Below are 23,125 nucleotides of genomic sequence, written 5' to 3' on the forward strand. Positions count from 1 at the left end.
GACATTTGGGCTGGTTCCAAGTCTTTGCTATTGTGAATAGTGCCGCAATAAACATACCTGTGCATGTGTCTTTATAGCAGCATGATTTATAATCCTTTGGGTATATACCCAGTAATGGGATGGCTGGGTCAAATGGTATTTCTAGTTCTAGATCCTTGAGGAATCGCCACACTGACTTCCACAATGGTTGAACTAGTTTACAGTCCCACCAACAGTGTAAAAGTGTTCCTACTTCTCCACATCCTCTCCAGCACCTGTTGTTTCCTGACTTTTTAATGATTGCCATTCTAACTGGTGTGAGATGGTATCTCATTGTGGTTTTGCTTTGCATTTTTCTGATGGCCAGTAATCATGAGCATTTTTTCATGTATTTGGCTGCATAAATGTCTTCTTTTGAGAAGTGTCTGTTCATATCCTTCACCCACTTTTTGATGGGGTTGTTTCTTTTTTTCTTGTAAATTTGTTGGAGTTCATGGTAGATTCTGGATATTAGCCTTTTGTCAGATGAGTGGATTGCAAAAATTTTCTCCCATTCTGTATGTTGCCTGTTCACTCTGATGGTAGTTTATTTTGCTGTGCAGAAGCTCTTTAGTTTAATTAGATACCATTTCTCAATTTTGGCTTTTGTTGCCATTGCTTTTGGTGTTTTAGACATGAAACCATATGATTATCTCAATAGATGCAGAGAAGGCCTTTGACAAAATTCAACAACCTTCATGCTAAAAACTCTCAATAAATTAGGTATTGATGGGACGTATCTCAAAATTATAAGAGCTATCTATGACAAACCCAAAGCCAATATCATACTGAATGGGCCAAAAGTGGAAGCATTCCCTTTGAAAACTGGCACAAGACACAGATGCCCTCTCTCACCACTTCTATTCAACACAGTGTTGGAAGTTCTGGCCAGGGCAATTAGGCAGGAGAAGGAAATAAAGGGTATTCAATTAGGAAAACAGGAAGTCAAATTGTCCCTGTTTGCAGATGACATGATTGTATATCTAGAAAACCCCATTGTCACAGCCCAAAATCTCCTTAAGCTGATAGGCAACTTCAGCAAAGTCTCAGGATACAAAATCAAGGTGCAAAAGTCACAAGCATTCTTATACACCAATAACAGACTAACAGAGTCAAATCATGAGTGAACTCACATTCACAATTGCTTCAAAGAGAATAAAATACCTAGGAATCCAACTTACAAGGGATGTGAAGGACCTCTTCAAGGAGAACTATAAACCACTGCTCAATGAAATAAAAGAGAATACAAACAAATGGAAGAACATTCCATGCTCACGGGTATGAAGAATTAATATCGTGAAAATGGCCAAACTGCCCAAGGTAATTTATAGATTCAATGCCATCCCCATCAAGCTACCAATGACTTTCTTCACAGAATTGGAAAAAACTACTTTAAAGTTCATATGCAACCAGAAAGGAATCCGCATTGCCAAGTCAATCCTAAGCCAAAAGAACAAAGCTGGAGGCATCACGCTACCTGACTTCAAACTATACTACAAGGCTACAGTAACCAAAACAGCATGGTACTGGTACCAAAACAGAGATATAGACCAATGGAACAGAACAGAGCCCTCAGAAATAATGCCGCATATCTACAACTATCCGATCTTTGACAAACCTGACAAAAACATGAAATGGGGAAATGATTACCTATTTAATAAATGGTGCTGGGAAAACTGGCTAGCCATATGTAGAAAGCTGAAACTGGATCCCTTCCTTACACCTTATACAAAAATTAATTCAAGATGGATTAAAGACTTAAATCTTAGACCTGAAACCATAAAAACCCTAGAAGAAAACCTAGGTAATACCATTCAGGACATAGGCATGGGCACATTCTTCTTTATTAACCTTAATATTGCCAGCTGGAAGCAGATAGCCAAGTCAGAGGTACAGTAATGATTGAGTAATTGTATAAGGAAGAAACCAAGGTGTTGTGGATAAAGCTATAGCATTGGGACATACCTTATCTCATGTAAACACATGCAAAAATGGAAAGATATGAGACAACAGTTTGCAGAAAACTGTACACAAGACAATGAAGGATAGAATGATACCTGAGTGATGTGAAACAATGATTGAGACCTAGTAAGGCTTCAGGTTACTGCTTTCAGAGAGTCCCAGGCTGTACTGTGGCAAGCACCTGGGAAAGCAGGAGAATGGAGAAGATGGACCTGGTATTCTGGAGAACAATTTGTCTCAATTTCATCAAGCCAATCTTCATATTCAGTGGTAAGAAGGAGACAGGGTTATCATGGCAGCATCCATGCAGGCAGAGATGCTATGTTCTGTCATTACTCTACAGGGGCATGGGTCACAGAACTGCAGGAATAATACAGGAGAAAAGTGTGAAGACACAAGAAGAAGTCATTTTTATAAGCCTGGCCTTCAACCCTTTCATCTAATTCCTGACTGCAAGAACAACAGATGCTTTTGCATGATACAACTATCTTGCAACAGCCCAAGAATGAAGAGGTACTCTTTATAGGTGATGTAAATTACCTTTATAAGTAAGTTGAACCACCCTATGTGGACCCTAAGCTTTCTTTTCTATTATTTCTTGTTACATGTGGCTAATAAACTAATTACATTATCAACTAATTAATGTAGACCTTTCTTTATGAAATAGCAGAACACAATTATCATCAAAAGGAGAAACAAGTAACACTTATTGTCAGGCCTCTGAGCCTAAGCTAAGCCATCACATCCCCTGTGACCTGCATGTATGCATCCAGATGGCCCGTTCCTGCCTTAACTGATGACATTCCACCACAAAAGAAGTGAAAATGGCCTGTTCCTGCCTTAACTGATGACAATTACCTCGTGAAATTTCTTCTCCTGGCTCATCCTGGCTCAACAACTCCCCCGCTGAGCACCTTGTGACCCCCACCCCTGCCCGCCAGAGAACAACCCCCCTTTTGCCTTTACCTACCCAAATCTTATAAAATGGCCCCACCCCTATCTCCCTTTGCTGACTCTCTTTTCGGACTCGGCCCGCCTGCACCCAGGTGAAATAAACAGTCTTGTTGCTCACAGAAAGCCTGTTGGTGGTCTCTTCACACAGACGTGAGTGAAATTTGGTGTTGTGACTCTGATCGGGGGACCTCCCTTGGGAGATCAATCCCCTGTCCTCCTGCTCTTTGTTCCATGAGAAAGATCCACCTACGACCTCTGGTCCTCAGACCAACCAGCCCAAGGAACATCTCACCATTTTTAAATCTGGTAAGCAGCCTTTTTTACTCTCCTCTCCAACCTCTGTCACTATCCCACAACCTCTTTCTCCTTTGAATCTTGGCATCATACTTCAGTCTCTCCCTTCTCTTAATTTCAGTTCCTTTCCTTTTCTGGTAGAGACAAAGGAGGCGTGTTTTATCTGTGGACCCAAAACTCCGGCGCCAGTCACGGACTCGGGAAGACAGTCTTCCCTTGGTGTTTAATCATGCGGGGACACCTGCCTGATTATTCACCCACGTTTCAGAGGTGTCTGACAACGTGGGGATGCCTGCCTTGGTCCTGTCACCCTCAGCGGCAAGCACTGCTTTTCTGGGGGGAAAGAAACCCCCGATCCCTTCTCTCCATGCCTCTACCCCTTCTCCAGTTTCCTGGGGGGCAAGCATCCCCCATCCCTTCTCTCTGTGTCTCTACCCTCTTTTCTCTGGACTTGCCTCCTTCACTATAGGCAACCTTCCACCCTCCATTCCTCCTTCTCCCTTAGCCTGTGTTCTCAAAGACTGAATACCTCTTCAACTCACACCTGACCTAAAATCTAAACACCTTTTCTTCTGCAATGCCGCTTGACCCCAATACAAACTCGACAGTGGTTCCAAATAGCCAGAAAATGGCACTTTCAATTTTTCCATCCTACAAGATCTAAATAATTCTTGTCGTAAAATAGGCAAACAGTCTGAGGTGCCTGACGTCCAGGCATTCTTTCACACACTGTTCCCTCCCTATTCTCTGTTTCCAATGTGACTCATCCCAAATCCTCCTTCTTTGCCTCTCGCCTGTCCCCTCAGTCCCAACCCCAAGCATCGCTGGGTCTTTCTAATCTTCCTTTTCTACAGACCCATCTGACCTCTCCCCTCCTCCCCAGGCTGCTCCTTGCCAGGCTGAGCTAGGTCCAATTCTTCCTCAGCCTCCTCTCCTCCACCCTATAAACCTTTTATCACCTCCCCTCCTCACACCTGGTCCTGCTTACAGTTTCGTTCTGCGACCAGCCCTCCCCCACCTGCCCAAGAATTTCCTCTTAAAAAGGTGGCTGGAGCTAAAGGCATAGTCAAGGTTAATACTCCTTTTTCTTTATCCGACCTCTCCCAAATCAGTTAGCATTTAGGCTCTTTTTCATCAAATATGAAAAACCCAGCCCAGTTCATGGCTCGTTTGGCAGCAACCCTGAGACACTTTACAGCCCTAGACCCTAAAAAGTCAAAAGGCCACCTTATTCTCAATATACATTACCCAATCTGCTCCCAACTTTAAATAAAGCTCCAAAAATTAAATTCCGGCCCTCAAACCCCACAACAGGACTTAATTAACCTCGCCTTCAAGGTGTACAATAATAGAAAAATTTTGCAATTCCTTGCCTCCACTGTGAAACAAACCCCAGCCACATCTCCAGCACACAAGAACTTCCAAACACCTCAACCGCAGCGGCCAGACGTTCCTCCAGAACCTCCTCCCCCAGGAGCTTGCTACAAGTGCCAGAAATCTGGCCACTGGGCCAAGGAATGCCTGCAGTCCAGGATTCCTCCTAAGCCATGTCCCATCTATGCGGGACCCCACTGAAAATTGGACTGTTCAACTCACCTGGCAGCCACTCCCAGAGTCCCTGGAACTGTGGCCCAGTGCTCTCTGACTGACTCCTTCCCAGATCTTCTCAGTTTAGCGGCTGAAGACTGATGCTGCCCGATCGCCTCAGAAGCCCCCTAGACCATCACGGACGCCGAGCTTCAGGTAACTCTCACAGTGGAAGGTAAGTCCGTCCCCTTCTTAATCAATATGGAGGCTACCCACTACACATTACCTTCTTTTCAAGGGCCTGTTCCCCTTGCCTCCATAACTGTTGTAGGTATTGATGGCCAGGCTTCTAAACCTCTTAAAACACCCCAACTCTGGTGCCAACTTAGACAATACTCCTTTAAGCACTCCTTTTAGTTATCCCCACCTGCCAGTTCCCTTATTAGGCCAAGACATTTTAACTAAATTATCTGCTTCCCTGACTATTCCTAGGCTACAGCCACACCTCATTGCCAACTTTTCCCCCAGTTCAAAGCCTCCTTCACTTCCTCCTCTCATATCCCCCACCTTAACCTACAAGTATAGGATACCTCTACTTCCTCCTTGGTGACCGATCATGCATCCCTTACCATCTCATTAAAACCTAATCACCCTTACCCCACTCAATGCCAATATCCCATCCCACAGCACGCTTTAAAAGGATTAAAGCCTGTTATCACTCCCTGTTACAGCATGGCCTCTTAAAGCCTATAAACTCTCCTTACAATTCCCCCATTTTACCTGTCCTAGAACCAGACAAGCCTTACAGGTTAGTTCAGGATCTGTGCCTTTTCAACCAAATTGTTTTGCCTATCCACTCCATGGTGCCAAACCCATATATTCTCCTATCCTCAACACCTCCCTCCACAACCCATTATTCTCTTCTGGATCTCAAACATGCTTTCTTTACTATCCCTTTGCACCCTTCATCCCAGCCTCTCTTTGCTTTCACTTAGACTGACCCTGACACCCATAAGGCTCAGCAAATTACCTGGGCTGTACTGCCACAAGGCTTCACAGATAGCCCCCATTACCTCAGTCAAGCCCAAATATCCTCATCTGTTACCTATCTCGGCATAATTCTCATAAAAACAAACGTGCTCTCCCTGCTGATCGTGTCTGACTGATCTCCCAAACCTCAATCACTTCTACAAAACAACAACTCCTTTCCTTCCTAGGCATGGTTAGTGCAGTCAGAATTCATACACAAAAGCCAGGCCTGCACCCTGTAGCCTTTCTGTCCAAACAACTTGACCTTACTGTTTTAGCCTAGCCCTCATGTCTGTGTGCAGCGGCTACCACTGCCTTAATACTTTTAGAGGCCCTCAGAATCACAAAATGTGCTCAAATCACTCTCTACAGTTCTCATAACTTCCAAAATCTATTTTCTTACTCACACCTGATGCTTATACTTTCTGCTGCCCTCCACTACCTCTCAGCAAGCCGAACTCACTGCCTTAACTTGAGCCCTCACTCTTGCAAAAGGACTACACGTCAATATTTGTACTGACTCTAAATATGCCTTCTATATCTTGCACCACCATGCTGTTATATGGGCTGAAAGAGATTTCCTCCCTACGCAAGGGTCCTCCATCATTAATGCCTCTTTAATAAAACGCTTCTCAAAGCCACTTTACTTCCAAAGGAAGCTGGAGTCATTCACTGCAAAGGCCATCAAAAGGCATCAGATCCCATTGCTCAGGACAATGCTTATGCTGATAAGATAGCTAAAAAAGCAGCTAGCGTTTCAACTTACATCCCTCACTTTCAGTTTTTCTCCTTCTCATCTGGCCACTCCCACCTGCTCCCCCGCTGAAACTTCCACCTATCAATCTCTTCCCACCCAAGGCAAATGGTTCTTAGACCAAGGAAAATAACTCCTTCCAGCCTCACAGGCCCATTCTATTCTGTCATCATTTCATAACCTCTTCCATGTAGGTTACAAGCCACTAGCCTGCCTGTTAGAACCTCTCATTTCCTTTCCATCGTAGAAATCTATCCTCAAGGAAATCACTTCTCAGTGTTCCATCTGCTATTCTACTACTCCTCAGGAATTTCTCAGGCCCCCTCCCTTCCCTACACATCAAGCTCGGGGATTTGCCCCTGCCCAGGACTGGCAAATTGACTTTACTCACATGCCTCAAGTCAGAAAACTAAAATACCTCTTGGTCTGGGTAGATACTTTCACTGGATAGGTAGAGACCTTTCCTACAGGGTCTGAGAAGGCCACCACGGTCATTTCTTCCCTTCTGTCAGACATAATTCCTCGGTTTGGCCTTCCCACCTCTATACAGTCTGATAGCGGACCGGCCTTTATTAGTCAAATCACCCAACCAGCTTTTTAGGCTCTTGGTATTCAGTGAAACCTTTATATCCCTTACCGTCCTCAATCTTCAGGAAAGGTAGAATGGACTAATGGTCTTTTAAAAACACACCTCACCAAGCTCAGCCACCAACTTAAAAAGGACTGGACAATACTTTTACCACTTGTCATTCTCAGAATTCAGGCCTGTCCTCAGAATGCTACAGGGTACAGCCCATTTGACCTCCTGCATAGACGCTCCTTTTTATTAGGTCCCAGTCTCATTCCAGACACCAGAACAACTTGGATTGCGCCCCAAAAAACTTGTCATGACAAATATGACTATCTTCTGTCTAGTCATACTCCTATTCGCCATTCTCAACTATTCCTAAATGCCCCGCTCTTGTTTACACTGTCAGTAAACTGTTTCTGCAATCCATCACAGCTGGTATCTCCTGGTGCTAGCCCCAAACCGCCACTCTTAACTCCCTCTTAAAGTAAATAAATAATCTTTGCTGGCAGGGCTATGCTGAACCTCCTTAGGCACTCGCTAATTGGATGTCCTATATCCTCCCAATTCTTAGTCCTTTAATACCTGTTTTTCTCCTTGTCTTATTCCTTTTAGTTTTTCAATTCATACAAAACCATATCCAGGCCATCACCAATAATTCTATACGACAAATGTTTCTTCTAACCATCCCACAATATCACCCCTTACCACAAAATCTTCCTTCAGCTTAATGTCTCCCACTCTAGGTTCCCACGCCGCCCCTAATCCCGCTCGAAGCTGCCCTGAGAAACATCGCCCATTGTCTCTCCATACCACCCCCCAAAATTTTCGCTGCTCCAACACTTTACCACTTTTTCATTTTATTTTTCTTATTGATATAAGAAGACAGGAATGTCAGGCCTCTGAGCCCAAGCTAAGCCATCATATCCCCTGTGACCTGCATGTACATATCCAGATGGCTGGTTCCTGCCTTAACTGATGACATTCCACCACAAAAGAAGTGAAAATGGCCTGTTCCTGACTTAACTGATGACATTACCTCGTAAAATTCCTTCTCCTGGCTCATAAGCTCCCTCGCTGAGCACCTTGTGACCCCCAACCCTCCCTGCCAGAGAACAATCCCCCTTTTTCCTTTACCTACCCAAATCTTATACAACGGCCCCACCCCGATCTCCCTTCGCTGACTCTCTTTTTGGATTCAGCCCGCTGCACACAGGTGAAATCAACAGCCTTGTTGCTCACACAAAGCCTGTCTGGTGGTCTCTTCACATGGACGCGAGTGAAACTTATCTCCTCTATTTTTTCCCCAGAATTCCTCCAGTTTCCTTTTATTTTGAGAATCGTCCTGCCTTTCTCTTTACAAAGCAAATGCTAGTCTATGTAGTTTGCATGAAGTATAGAGTTGCTCTCTATATGCAGTAAAATGATGGTTAATGGTGCCAGGATGTAATATAATAAAGTAAGGATGACAAGTTTTTTTTTCTTTTTTTTTTTTTTTGAGATGGAGTCTTGTTCTGTTGCCCAGGCTGGAGTGCAGTGGCTTGATCTTGGCTCACTGCAACCTCCACCTCCCAGGTTCAAGCAATTTTCATGCCTCAGCCTCTGGAGTAGCTGGGATTACAGGTTCATGCCACCATGGCCAGCTAATTTTTGTATTTTTAGTAGGGACAGGGTTTCGCCATGTTGGCCAGGCTGGTTTTGAACACCTGACCTCAGGTGATCTGCCCGCTTCGGCCTCCCAAAGTGCTGGGATTACAAGCATGAGACACTGTGCGCAGCCTGATAATCATTTTTAAACAACCAATGTCTGGTGTTAATATTCTCTGCATATAGTACTGAAGCCCAGAACCCCTGTAGCTTTAAGATGGCAAAACATGGCCATTTAGTAATTTGGAGTTACGACACCCATAAAGTATCAATGTTTTTGGTCTGTTGATTGCTTACATCTCACATGTCTTGAACTAATGCTTGCCCTCACCAGAATATTTTTTAAACCATTAGATTGACAATGTAATTACCTGCATAGCAGACATATGCTAGGAAGTCTCAGAGACTCTCCCTGCAGGAATGCTTCATTCCCAAGAGAATGTGCTCCTCTCAACACTGTCATGTTCCCATTAGGGCCCTCCACATTGCATGCCCTAAATAAATCCTATTCTGCCTGTTGGAGTCCTGATTTATTCCTGTCTTCTCCTTGCTTTTGTATCCTGGTGGTTTCAGTTAAGGAAACCTCTGTTTAACCCAGCCTGAGGAATCTCATTTTCACTAGCCAGTTAAAAAGTTGACCTAGTTTGCTTTTGGAACCACTTACTTCAATGCACCACTCAACTGACCCTTCTTTCTTCGCCCATAAAGTTTCATTTGTCCTCCATCCTATGAAACCTACTTCCAAGAAAGTCTCTGATATCAGTCATTCACAGCTTAGTATGCATTTAAAGCAAAGGTACTATTTACCTAAGACAGACAATTTTTTTAGCAGAGATTTTGTTTGGCTTCTTTTTTTCTAGTCCCTCCCATGCCCCATTTCATGCATTGGATAAATCCAGGATCTAGATCATGGCTGTAAAACTTAGCAAATATTTGATTTTATGAGCCTCAATTTTCCTATCTGGAAGGCACATCTGATGATGATATTCCTGTCCTGGGACTTCTGAGAGAGCCATTCCCAGTTCTGCCTCAGGTAAAGAATGAATTGCTGTTTGGGAAGCCCTCATTGCATCACATAACCCTGGGATCACAGCAGTGACTGGTTAAGGGGGCCCTGGACAGTGTTCTCACAGTTGGGGGCAGTTTCTAGACCTCTAACATGAAGATATTTAGAGCAAGAAAGACATGCATCCATGAGTTGGAAATTCTCAAATTTTCTGCAGGCCATTTTCTAGTTCATGAGACACAGATGTAAGGAAAACACTCTGCTTATTACTAATTAGGGCTTTGGAACCACATCCTATACAAATTTTTTTATCTTATGAGATGAATGAGGACTTTGGTGAGCTCTCATGTAAGGTGTGAAGCAGTGTTTGGAATAATAGGAAACATGGACTGTCTGCATCATACCTCCCTAGAGTGCTGCCTGAAATCCAGATTCCTGGCTCTACCATAGATTCAGGAAATTAGGATGATGCAGCCAGAATTAGACATTTTTAAAAAATTATTGATTAGTGAGCATTTCTGGGCTAAACTAAAAGCAGTTTGGGTGGCTCCTTTAGGCCTCTTTCTTCTGAGACCATGTCCTTATGTTTGAAATGCTTGTTCCTTGGTGTCGTAAAGAAATAGCACTTGAACATAAATTTATTTAGTAAGGCCATTTTTACTTCCTGCAGAAAGGGTACACTTGCCAGCAGTTTTGCCACAAGAGTACACCGAACAAAGGAGACTGGGTCATTTATAACCTGACGCGTCCACCCTACTGCTGTGTCCGGTTTCCATTGGCTGGAACAGGACCTCACATTCTGTATTTGTCCCGATTGGCTGGCAATTTAGAACTTTTAAAAGAGGCAAAGGTAGAGGAGAACAAAGGAATGAGGAAGTAACTTGTGGAATGCTGAGAAAGGTAAAAACACCTACAAATAAGGAAGAGGAACAGGCTATGACCTAATGCTTGGACCAGTATAAGCATGCCAGGGGAAATACTTAGGCTAAATTGTGGGAGCTAAGAACATAAAGTACATTGATTTCTTTATTATGACTAGCAGATATTTAAGAATGTTAGTACAGGTCTGTGAATACATTTTGCTTCTAAAAGAAGTTACTACTTATTTCTAATTAGATAGGGAGGAAAGTCTTTGAAGAGGAACCTCTACTTTACTTTTTACATTTACTTTGGTCTTACCACTCCCAAACCAGTGGAGGAGGCTCAAGGTTTCTGGAAAAGGAAGGGATTCAGTCAAGTAAACAATACTATTTGAAAATTTTAGAAAACCAAAAACTTTTTTTTTTATGGGAAAAGAGTTCAAGGAGAAAAAAAGGAAGGCACTTCAAGTTTTAGGAAAAACAATGACATCTGTAAGATAACATAATAGTTGAAGTAAAAAAGCAAACTCAGAACTATGGGAGTAACATCAAAGTAGCTAAACACTATCTCTGGAGGAGGGAACTGTGGTAGGAAGGTTGAATTTCAGTATTATTCAAATTGATATTATGTTCGCTTTTTATCTTAATAAAAAATAAAAGAATATTTAGAAATAGTTTCAGTTGTGTAAGTACATCAAAACATGAAAACAAAAATTATCTTTGTATCTCTCACACATTTATTCAAAGTTTGTCTTACCAGGATCATAATATTTAGCTTGAAGCCTTTTAAAAAATGTCAAGAAGTATGAATTTTAAAAATTTGTCCCTGGTAATACTGCAAGGGTATAGGGCTATTAGAAGAAAACTGGATTTCCACTCTACTTCTGAAAGGCAGTTCTGATTACAAAAGTTAGGTGATTATCTGGCCAGGAAACAGGAGCTTTGATCCTCTGGAACTGTACTAAACAATTTAGAGCGAATGAATCAGGCCCCAGGGTGCCAAGAGGAATTCAGTAATTTCTCTGTGATTGTTTTCTTTCAGGCCTAATCTCATAAATGTTTTAGTCTCTGTTATCATATTTTTACATGTGTTTGCTTCATAAAAGTAAGTGCTTTTATACTAATAAAAAGGGGTTCTTCCAAGAGGTGGAGCGTGCAGTGAGCCAAGATCACGCCACTGCACTCCAGCCTGGGTGACAGAGCAAGACTCCATCTCAAAAAAAAAAAGGGGGGTTCTTCTATTCTTCTATTTGAATTGCCTAATAAAGGCAATCAGGGCACCATTGCCTAAGGAACTCAGTCATTGACCATACATATATATGTATATTCTCTATCTATCTATCTATCTATCTATCTATCTATCTATCATCTATCTCTATCATCTATCTATGTATCTATCTATCATCTATCTATCTTTATTAGTCAGTTCTGATTGCTACAAAAAATGCCACAGACTGGTAGCTTAAACAACATTCAATTATTTTCTACAATTCTAAAGGTTAGGAAGTCCAAGATAAAGACAAATTCTGTTTCTTGTGAGGACTCTTTTCCTGGCTTACAAACTGTTATCTCGTTGGTATACCTTCACATGGCAATTAGAGAAAGCACTGGTATTTCTTCTCATAAAGGCGCAAATCCCATCATGGGGGTTTCATTTTCATGACTTCATCTAAACCTAATCACCTCCCCAAAGCCTCACCTCCTAATACCATCACACTGGAAGTTAGGCTTCAAAATATGAATTTTTGGGGGGACACAAACATTCAGTCCATAACGTTATCATCTATCTATCTATCTATCTATCTATCTATCATCTAATCTATCCATCCGTCTATCCATCCCTATGTATATAACAAATTACAACAAAAGCTTATAAGTCATTTCTCCATATTATTTCATTTTATCCTTTCAAAAATCTTATGAGATAAACAGGCCATAGTAAAAGTACTGGTTTCACTGAGACTTTTGAAGTTTGAGTCAACTGTTATTACACAATTAGTAAAAAGTGGAGGAAGGAATTCCACTCACATCTCTCCTCTGTCCTCTTCTCTATCCCTCCCTCCCACTTGCTGACTCCATTCCAGCCACATTTCCTTACTAACTGCTCCGTGAGGACACCAGGGATCCTTCCTTTGAGCCTCTGCAATGACCACTCCTACTATCTGGATAGGTCTTTGCTCATATATCTGGCTCAACTGCTTCTCTCTAGGCTTCGTTTAAATTTACCTTCCCAGTGAGGCTTGTTCACAGTGTAAACTGAAACACCTGCTTCTATCTACAATCTCAATCCTCCATGTACTTCTTTATTTTTCATAGCATTCGTTACTGGCTAATTTACCAGATAATTTCCATGTTTGTTGCTTCTTTTCTCCCCTTCAACTAGAATATAGGGTCCACAAAGTCGGGAATTTTGCCTTTCTGTCCATGACTAGAGAGAACTGGCCCAGAGGTAGGGTCAGCCAAGTTAACAGTCAAGCCAGAGAGGGTACAGCTGATGATACATACAGGTTTCCTCCACCCTCCACAGTGCAGAAGACCACTAAAATACAGTGCGGTTCTGACTGGGCTCATCTGCTCCACACTCACCAATACACACACACACACAAACACACACACACACTCTCTCTCTCTCTCTCTCTCTCTCTCTGTGGTTTTGGGCCTCCAGCTTCTGTAGGAAGAGAGCAGGTTAAGTTTAACCTTGAGGGAACTGAGCCCATTCCTCCTGGAACAACGTCAATTTATGAGAACTGTACGTGCAGGGAGAGTGCTTATTTCTTAAAACCACTGATAGGAGTAAAAAATGAGTTGGTGGCTCCTATGAAGGCCTTGGCAGGTACAAGTGTCACTAGTGGCTGCTTTCCATCACAGGCACAGGTGCTCTGACCAGGACCATCCAAACACAAGTATTTAACTAACAATGCTGGCTCCTCTAGGCTGGGCATGGTGGCTCACACCTGTAATCCTAGCACTTTGGGAGGCCGAGGTGGGTGGATCACCTGAGGTCAGGAGTTTGAGACCAGCCTGGCCAATAAGGTGGAACTCTGTCTCTGCTAAAATTATAAAAAATAGCCAGGTGTGGTGGCATGTGCCTGTAGTCCCAGCTACTCAGGAGGCTAAGACAGGAGAATTGCTTGAACCCAGGAGGTGGAGGTTGCAGTGAGCCGAGATTGTGCTACTACACTCCAGCCTGGGCTAAGGCTCCGTCTCACAAACAAACAAACAAACAAACAAACAAACCAAAACAAAAACAATGCTGGTTCCTCTAAAGTCAAAAGGAGCACCTTGGTTGGGCAGGTCCATAGTATTTTTACTGAAAGGGAGACTAGAGGTTTCTCCCTACAAATATCTGGGGCTATCTCCTATTGCACCACCTGCATTTAGCCAGGTGGGCCTCAGGTGCTTTGTGTAAATGGGGGACCAAAAGTACAACCAGTCACAGCCGTTGTGTTGCTGTCCCTCATTGCATGGTTTGTGCTTTGTCCAGGTGGGCCCCAGGTGCTTTGCTGATACATGGGCACATGAGGGCCTTCTATCAAATGAATGTTGACACTCCTGGAAGAGGTACCATCTGTGTTTTGTCCAGGTGGGCCCTAGGTACTTTGTTGGTAGGTGGATACACAAGGGCCTCTAATTAAAGGTATGTTGCCATTCACTGCAGATGCACCACCTGTGTTTTGTCCAGGTGGGACCCATGTGTACTGATGGAGAAAGGGAGCACAGGGATGTTGTTGTCCCCTCCTGGTGCACAACCTGAGTTCTGGAGAGTTACATGGCAGGTGCTTGGCATGAAGATGAAACTAGAAGCATGACCATACAAAAGGATAATGCTGGTATTTACAACCACAACTGATGTGGTGTGATCAGGTGAACCACAGGTGCTCTTACGGAAGTTGGAAACAGACATGTCTCCTAACATATGTTTCTTGTCCATAGTAGTGGGTGCTTGAAGTGTAGAATTTTCTCTCTGTCCATGTGTGCTGCAGGATGCACTGTTGAAAAGCAGGAACACAAGGGCCTCCAACTATGGATCTGGTGCCATCCCCTCCCATACCACTGCATGAATTCTGGGTAGGTGGGTCTAAACCAGGAATGTAGGTGGCAGCAGAAGTATATCCAAATACAGGAATGTTGCTAGCCCCTTGTGGTGCAGCAGCCATGCTGTGGCCAGTTGGGTCCCAGGCTGCCTGACCAAATGGGAAAATAGAAGTGGTGCTGGGTGTCCCACTCTGTCCTTGTCCAATGTTGAGTTCTCCTGATGTGGAACTGGGGCCTGGGGCAGACATGCTGAACCCAATGCTCCCACCATCCATAGGGGTTCCAGGTCCCATAATCACTTGTGGGCCTGGAATAGTATTTCCAACCAGTAAGGTACTGTCTCCAGTGCCAGGCATCCCAGTGGCAATTCTAAATCCAGAAGTCTTTCCTGTGCCATTGGGGAAAGCACTTGCGTTGTGACCCTCGACTGGCTCAGCATTAACAGGTGTGCCCAATGCAGAATATGGTGATGTTAACTCTGCAAAACCTGGTGGAATTATGCTGCCACTCAGTGGCTGGACTGAAGGAGATGGTAAGCCTATAACTGGTGCTGGGGTTGCTGGATTCCCCAGAATAAAAGAACTGTCAGACTTCTGCTGCCCATCAGTGGCCCCAAGTGTGGAATGAGAGATGGATCCTGTATTTAAAGGATGGCTGGAAGTTGTGGTTGGTCTCCTATCTGCCTGTGCAGGAACACTGGTGGAGACTTGGGCTGAGGCAATGCTGTCACTGTGTAGTGTGTTCCCAGAACCAGGAAGCCCCATATAAAATTGGATGTACTCCTCCTTCCTGGAGACAAAGGTAGACTGCAAGATGACAGTTTTGGAAGGAGGGGTGGTATTCATGTCACTGGTGTCAATGGCAGGCTTGGATAACGATGCTGCAGAGGCACTGCTCACTAAAGTGGAGGTGTCTGGAGGAACCATGATAGGAAGGCTCAGAAAATCATGGGCACTGGGGAGAGAGGTTTTCTGCTGTGGCCCATCAGGGGCCCCAAATTTGGGTTGAGGGGTGGCTCCTGGATTTAAAGGATGGTTGGAAGCTGTAATTGGTGCCCTGACTGACTGTGCAGGCAAACTGGTGGAGCCTTGGACTGAGGCAGTGTTGCCGCTGGGTTGTGTGTTCCCAGAACCAGGAAGCCCCAGGTAAAATGGGAGGTACTTCTTGGAGACAGAGGCAGACTGCAAGATGACAGCCTTGGAAGGAGGAGTGGTATGCATAGCATTGGTTTCAATGGGAGGTTTGGATGATGATGCTGTAGAGGCACTGTTCACTAAAGTGGAGGTGTCTGGAGGAGGAATGATGGGAAGGCTCAGGAAAACACAGGCACTGGGGAGAGAAGCTTTCTGCTGCTGCCCATCAGGAGCCTCAAATTTGGGCTGAGGGGTGGCTTCTTTTCCAAAGAGTTGGTTAAAACTTGGGGTGGTATTGTGGAATATAAATGGAAGTGGGGATGTGTAGACTGATGTCTTTCCCGGGTGCCTCTGCTCTGCACTGCAATGTATTTGGGAATTTGGGAGAGAGCTCACTCTGGAGCTTAGGGAAGATGTGAAAATAACAACCTGGGATGGGGCAGTAGTATCCATATTAACTACTTCAGGGTCTACCGCAGTCTGTGAGGTTAGGTGGGCAGATGTGTTTGTTGTGACAGTGGAAATGACTGACGTGGAATTCATAGGCTTGCTGGTGATAACTGTGGTCCCGGTGGAAGGGACTGGAAGAAGAGTCAGGAAGGAAAGAGGAGGAGGGGAATCCACACACATAGATATTGGGGACTCCCTTGTGACGGGAGGCTTGAAGAAGGGTGTGGGGCTAGGAGGTGTTGGGGGGTCAGAAGTGAGAGGCGCTGCTCCTACGACTGAATGATAAGAGCCTCCTTTCTCATTAGACTGATCACCCAAAATGGGAACAAGGTCAGCAGGAAGAGCCAGAGGAGAGTTAGGGATTGTGAATGCTATTTTCTCATCCATTTTTGGTGTGGTGGAAAGTGGAGGGATAGGCAGGATGAGGGGTCCAGTAGCCAGGTCAGCCAAGTCAGGGATGGGCAAAGGAGCTGAGACCTGGGAAGTGTAAGTGGTCAGGGGCAGGGAGTCTGTGGTCTCCACAGGTGGGGAGAAAGAAGGGGCAGGCTGGGTGATGCTGCTGTTTGTCATGGTCTCTGTTTTATCCTCCAAGATTCTGCTATTCCTTTTATACTCAGGGCTCTTCTCCAAGGTGTGTAGGTCTCCCTCAACAGACAGGCAGGGGAGCTTAGCAGGTGGGGGAAGCTCACCTCGATCCCACAGCAATGGCAGTGAAGGGGGCAGCGGCAGCAGCAATGGAATCGACATTTTCCTTTTGCAGGGCCTGTTGCGGGCAGCTCTGGGAGGAGCAGCGCTCCTTGGAGGAATACAGAAAGGCTTCTCATCAGGCATCCTCTTTCCGGACATCAGCGGAATCGGCAAGCCTAGGGAGCTGGGCGGTGGCTCTTCATTCAGCACTTCCGCAGCCAACTTCTGCTGCAGCAGGGAGCAGCCAACGGCTGGCTCAGGGGGCGCTGTTGCATCCGGATCAGGCTTTCCAAGATGCCGGGCACATCCGGCCTGGCTGTGTGTGCTGGGCATGGCAGGGCCTTCCAAGCAGGAGCTCGCTGGAGACGCCTGGGCCTTCTCACTCATGCTGTTTTCTGAGAACTTGTGGTAGACATTTCCCTCCAGAGGCCCAGGGCTGCATCTGAAGGAGGCCACGTCTCCCTGGGTGCCCTGGGACCTGGATGTGGACGATGCTTCTCCGCTGCTAAGGGGGGTCCTTTTCTCGTCATCCTCCCCTTCGATCTGCACCGGATCCTCATCCTTCTTCACTCTTCTGGGCCCTTCTTGGGCCCGCACCTCGGTCTCCTCCAGGAGAGTGGCTGGGATGGGCTTCCTGGCCTTGACCGCCGGCTCACGTGGTGAAGGCAGCAGGAGAGTGAACATGCGGCTGGGAGGAGGGATCCTTACGGAACTGGGGTGTCCAAACCTCGGGGGGTTCGGAGCAGGCAGCATGGGTGTCTTCCTGGTGGCCAGCCCCCAACCCACAGCCGGCAGGACCCCCAGAGGGGCGGCCGCAGCCCGAGGGAGAGGACACGGCCTCTTAGGGGCGACGAAGATGCTGGCTGGTGAAGGCCTGCGACGGGCGTTCCGGCGGAACAGGCCGCGGAAAGGGCGCGGGGTGGGTACAGAGTGAGCCCGACCGGGCGGGGAGGCGTCCCGGGACAGGGGAGCGGGGGCGCCACGCCCTGGCCCTGGCAGGGGCCGGCGGCGGCACCCGGGTCTAAATTTACTAAGTAAATTGCCCATTTAGAGCTAGCCGTGCCTCCTACCGTAAAACAGGGTCAGCAGTGGACTCAACTCTCCTCAGCCACCGCCTCCTCTGGCGACCAAGCACAAACTGACTGGCTACGCCTGCGACGCCGCCGCCAGGTTCCTCACAGAACCAGGGAGCGCCAGCGGGGGCGCAAAAGGCAGGGGTCAGAGGGCAAAGGGCGACGCCCTGTCGGCCCCAGCTGCCCCAGGACCCCCGGAAGCCCCGCTTCCAGTGGCAGGTGTTGCACCGCGTGGCCTCTATGAGGGAACTGCTGGGGCCTGCGGGCCCATCGCCAGAGCTCTTGTCACCTGGGCGCCGGCTCTGCCTGTTCCTTAGCCCTGGCCCGGCGCTGTTGCACGCAGTGGCCCTGTGTCGGCCGTCCCCATTCCCCGGTTCACAGAGGGCACATCTGCTTCAAGTTAAGCACAGGACAACCTATATCCTGCCAGCCTCCTCTAGGACCTTGGCAGTGCCTCTGTGCTGCCTGGAGCCAGGTGTGCCGTCTCTGTGGCGCCAGGGTCACCAGCCAGGCCGTGAGGGTTTCCGAGGAGGGGACGTGGTGCCTTGTCCTGACTAGATGCTACGCCCTACCACGTCTCTTCCTGGCAGGCAGGGCCTCTTCACTTCTTTTCACAAATTTGTTTTAAACAACATTTAAGGCTGGGTGCGGTGGCTCACGCCTTTAATCCCAGCACTTTGGGAGGCCAAGGTGGGTGGATCACCTGAGGTCAGGAGTTCGAGACCAGCCTGACCACCATGGTGAAACCCCATCTCTACTAAAAATACAAAAATTAACTGAGCGTGGTGGCACGCACTTGTAATCCCAGCTACTAGGGAGGCTGAGGCAGGAGAATCGCTTGAAAGCGGGAGGCGGAGGTTGCAGTGAGCTGAGATCACCTCACTGCACTCCAGCCTGGGGAAACAGAGCAAAACTCTTGTCTCAAACAAAAACAAAAACAAAAAACCACAACAAACAACAGCAACAACATTTAAGCCTTAGGCTGCTTGCTCCTTGGGTCATTGATATGACAGTGGCCTAGCCAGGCTTCGAACCTGGGCTGTGTGATTCCAGAGCTGGTGCCGTGGCCTGTGTGCCTCCTTGTTATGGACACATCATGTATTCTCATTATTTCCTGTAGTCCTTAGGGTACCTAGCACACAGCACATCTGTATTAAGCACATGCGTTCCTAGGGGGAAGCCCTTACTTCACCTCATAAGTTGGTCATGGCAGGCACTGGGCTCCAGTCTCCTCTGAAGACATGGGGCAGCGACCCCCAATAGTCAGCAAAGCAGCATCCCACACTGTTCTTCTAATTGAGCCTTGCAGCCCAGATTTCCTTTTTGGTCTAGTTTGAAGGATCTAAATATGTAAATATTATCGTCCAGATCCATTTTGGCCTATCCCGAAAGAAATTCACCAGTGGATTAATCCAAATGGATAAGCCAGTTCTCTGGCCTTCTTGGAATATGTTAGAAAGCAAATTCATCATGTATTTGCAAGTCAGTAGTGGAGCAATGTATTCGATTAAAATATGATCAATACAATTTGGTCATTGTCAGCATGCCAGCAAGGCCCACTCTTTACTACACATTACTGTCACCTAAGTATAACTATCCATATTCTTATGCCCAAGGAAGGAGACTTAATATTGGTTTTTAGGACAAAGGAAATATGTGTTACTGTTTTAAGAGCTGGAAGTTTCAGCATGACAAGAAAGATTTGGAAAATCCTACACATGACCTTATCTAGTTTTAATCTTGTTTCTTTGGTTTATTTAACTGGACTGCTTTGCTCTCTTTGGGCTAATGTTGTGTGCCAGACATAGGACATGTGGAAGGTTCAGAACCAAGAATCAGGGATCAGTAAAAATATTTTAATGTATTTTTTAGTTTAAAAATCGATTTAAAATAACATCAAACCTAGTTAACATACTACAAAATCCTTTTTATCCCCCTGTTCATATATTTTATACTATGTCAGAGTAAATGTGGGCTTCCATACCCAACAAAGCTTATGTTTCTAGGACACAAAGTTTTGCTCAGACCCAAATTCTGTTTAAAAAGAGGAGACATATTATAAGTCCTTCCTAACCTCTCAGGGAACCGAGAAATTGTTTACAATTATGGCATTTAACTGTAATCTCCTGATATCATTTGAGGAGAGTTTAATAAAAAATAATCTCTTGATTTTATTTGTTTAAACAAAAAGAACAATCTGGTACAAGTTTTGGACAAAGATTTCCTACAAGAACTCTGAAACAAAATCAAATGTCAGGCTTATTTGAAAACAACAAATTACAGCATTTTCCCCCAAAGAGGAAAAATGCATTAAACAAATAATGAATATTGGGGCTTCAGGACAATAAAAGGAAATTTGGACAAGGGTATTCCAGAAAAATCTACCTCTTTATTTTTCTTGTCAAATGGGAATAGATGCTGTTTTTGAATATAAAATCTTCCTTGTGTTTGTGAGGCAAAATAACATTAGATGGCAACTGATTATTCTGAGATCTTTTGACTTGGCAGACGCAAACATGTTGAGATGAAATTTGTCAAGGCAAAATATTTTCCAAAAATTTAATTTAATAATTATATAAATACTGTGATAATAGCAACAATTTATAGTTGCCAGGTGAGATTACTTGTAATTTAATAATTTTTTAAAGCACCAATCTCCAGTCATATCAAATGAATCTCTGGGTGGCTAGCTTTGTATAGAATTGTGGTAGTGACAATAAACCATACCTAGCACCCTATAGTTGAACACTTTCACCAACAACCCACTGTAAGTCATACAGAGTTAATGTGAAGACACACTGAATCCTTTGGACTTTATTGACTCATGAACCTCATTAAATGAACTTTTTTCCCTAAAATAATTTCGGTCTCCTCTCTCGTGAAGAAAAGTTATCGGAAAAAGGAATGTGGAGGAAAGAGACTTTATTCCAGTGAACTGTTTGCATCCTCTGTTGCAAAACAAAGGTGCATTCCAGAAAACACAGGGAAGACTTGGGTTTTATAGCAAAAGTTCGCTGTCCAGGTTCCCACATAAGTTTCTTTAGGCAAATGAAGGTTTGAAACTGGCTTAGTTCTGGCCCAGTGTGGTGGCTCACATCTGTAATCCCAGCAGTTTGGGAAGCCCAGGTGAATGGATCACTTGAGATCAGGAGTTTGAGACCAGCCGGGGCAACACAGTGAAACCCTGTCTCTACTAAAACTACAAAAATAAATAAATAAATAAATAAATTGGCTGGGTGTGGTGGTGCACACCTGTAATCCCAGCTACTTCACTGGGTGAGGCGGCAGAGGTTGCAGTGAGCCAAGATCTTGCCAATGCACTCCAGCCTGGGTGACAGAGTGAGACTCTGTCTCAAAAAAAAGAAAAAAAAAAGAAAAAAGAAAAAGAGAAAGAAAGACATTGGCTTAGTTCCAATTGGCCAGTGCAGGTATAAACTCTAGTCAGCAAATGGCTGCTTGGCTCTATTTTAAATTTAGGCCCAGTTAGCCACACAGGATTGATTTAGAAGAATTGGCTCTTTCAGATTCACATTTGTCCACACTCTTCCGCCCTTTACTGTAACCAGGGCTCAGCAAGGACAGACAGACTTTGTGCTGCTCCTTCTTAGAGTAGCCTTTCCTTGGTTGTTTCATCTGTTTCCTCTCCAGTTAACTTTTTGCTTTTCAGAAATGTATCAGCACCTTTCTGTGGTTGATGACTTCCACAATCTCTTGGATTTCGTTGGTCTACTACATTTTGGTATTTGTATACTTTTATTTAAGTACAATTTCAGGAGGAACACAAAGTAAATATGTGTTCCTGGTCTGTCACCTTGAACTGAAAGTTCCTGTTCATTCTAGAAGCCAACCTTCCCATAGGAGAAAACTACCCTTAGTATTAACAGATGTAGCATTCAAGACTTTAACTTTTCTTGAGGAATCAATCACTAAGGATTTAGGATATGGTAATTTCTGTATGGGGAAATAGTACCTATCCCATGGAGTTGATTGGAAGATTAAATTACATAATCAATATAGAAATGCTTTGTAAAATTTTAATTTCTGTGAAAATGCTTTTTTGTTGCTATATAAATTTTATTTATGATTTTTTTTTTATGTAAGACGGTGTTTTTTGGTTAACTGTTTTGAAAACCAAACTGTGTTTTTCATTAGCTCAATGGAAATGAATGGCATTGTTTTTCAGGGTGGGGATGAAGCCATAGATATTTCTCGATATCTATTACTTCACAATATTTTCAGCAACTAATTTACTCATGTATTCCTCTTTCCAATTTTATTGAGGACCTACTTCCTCAAGAAAAGTCAGATGCTTTATTTCAGGTTTTGGCAAACATTTTCTAGGTTTTAAATATTTAAGTCTTTGTGGGCCAAATGCAGTTTCTTCAGCTCCTCTTCCTCCTCCTCTTTTACCTCCTCCCTTTTATTCTTCAGGAACACTTTTAAAATGTAATCATCATTATTCGCTCACAGGACGTACAAAATGATCTGTGGGTCATTTTTGGCTAACCCCTGATCTACGTCTGTACTGAGTAGAAGGCACATCTTTGAGTAAATCGCTTGTTTGAATCAACCAATCTTTTTTTTTTTTTTTCTTTTTTGAGATGGAGTCTTGCTCTGTCATCCAGGCTACAGTGCAGTGGCGCGATCTCGGCTTACTGCAACCTTCGCCTCCTGGATTCAAGTGATTCTCCTGCCTCAGCCTCCTGAGTAGCTGGGATTACAGGCACCTGCCACCATGCCCAGCTGATTTTTGTATTTTTAGTAGAGATGGGGCTTCACCATCTTGGCCAGGGTGGTTCCAACTCCTGACCTCATGATCCACCCACCTTGGCCTCCCAAAGTGCTGGGATTACAGGTGTGAGCCAACGTGCCCAGCCTGGTCTCCCCAATCTTGTCCTTAATTTCCTACAGTCTCTAATCAAAATGATATCCAAGAGAGATCCTGTTGAAACGTAAGTCAGATAATATCACCCAAGCCTCTTCAATGGCTTACTCAAAGCAAAAGCCAAAGTACTCAAAATGCTTCCAAAACCCTAGCAATCTGAGCTCTCCATTTCCTTTCTGACTTCATTTCCTTCTTTCCACTCTGATCCCTCTCTCCCCTACACAGTGACATCATCCTTTCTGT

The 23,125-nt window shown here is 44.7% G+C and overlaps 1 protein-coding gene across 1 annotated transcript; it reads right to left on the reverse strand.

The window, feature by feature from the left end:
* Positions 1-10,320: 10,320 nt before the first annotated feature.
* NPAP1 (nuclear pore associated protein 1) lies at positions 10,321-18,153 on the reverse strand. The gene has a single exon (XM_003846061.5). It carries the CDS (start codon positions 17,969-17,971, stop codon positions 14,501-14,503), a length of 3,471 nt encoding a protein of 1,156 aa, XP_003846109.2. The 5' UTR covers positions 17,972-18,153; the 3' UTR covers positions 10,321-14,500.
* Positions 18,154-23,125: the final 4,972 nt, after the last annotated feature.

This window comes from Pan paniscus, chromosome 16 (genome assembly GCF_029289425.2).
Source record: "Pan paniscus chromosome 16, NHGRI_mPanPan1-v2.0_pri, whole genome shotgun sequence".
NCBI lineage: Eukaryota > Metazoa > Chordata > Mammalia > Primates > Hominidae > Pan > Pan paniscus.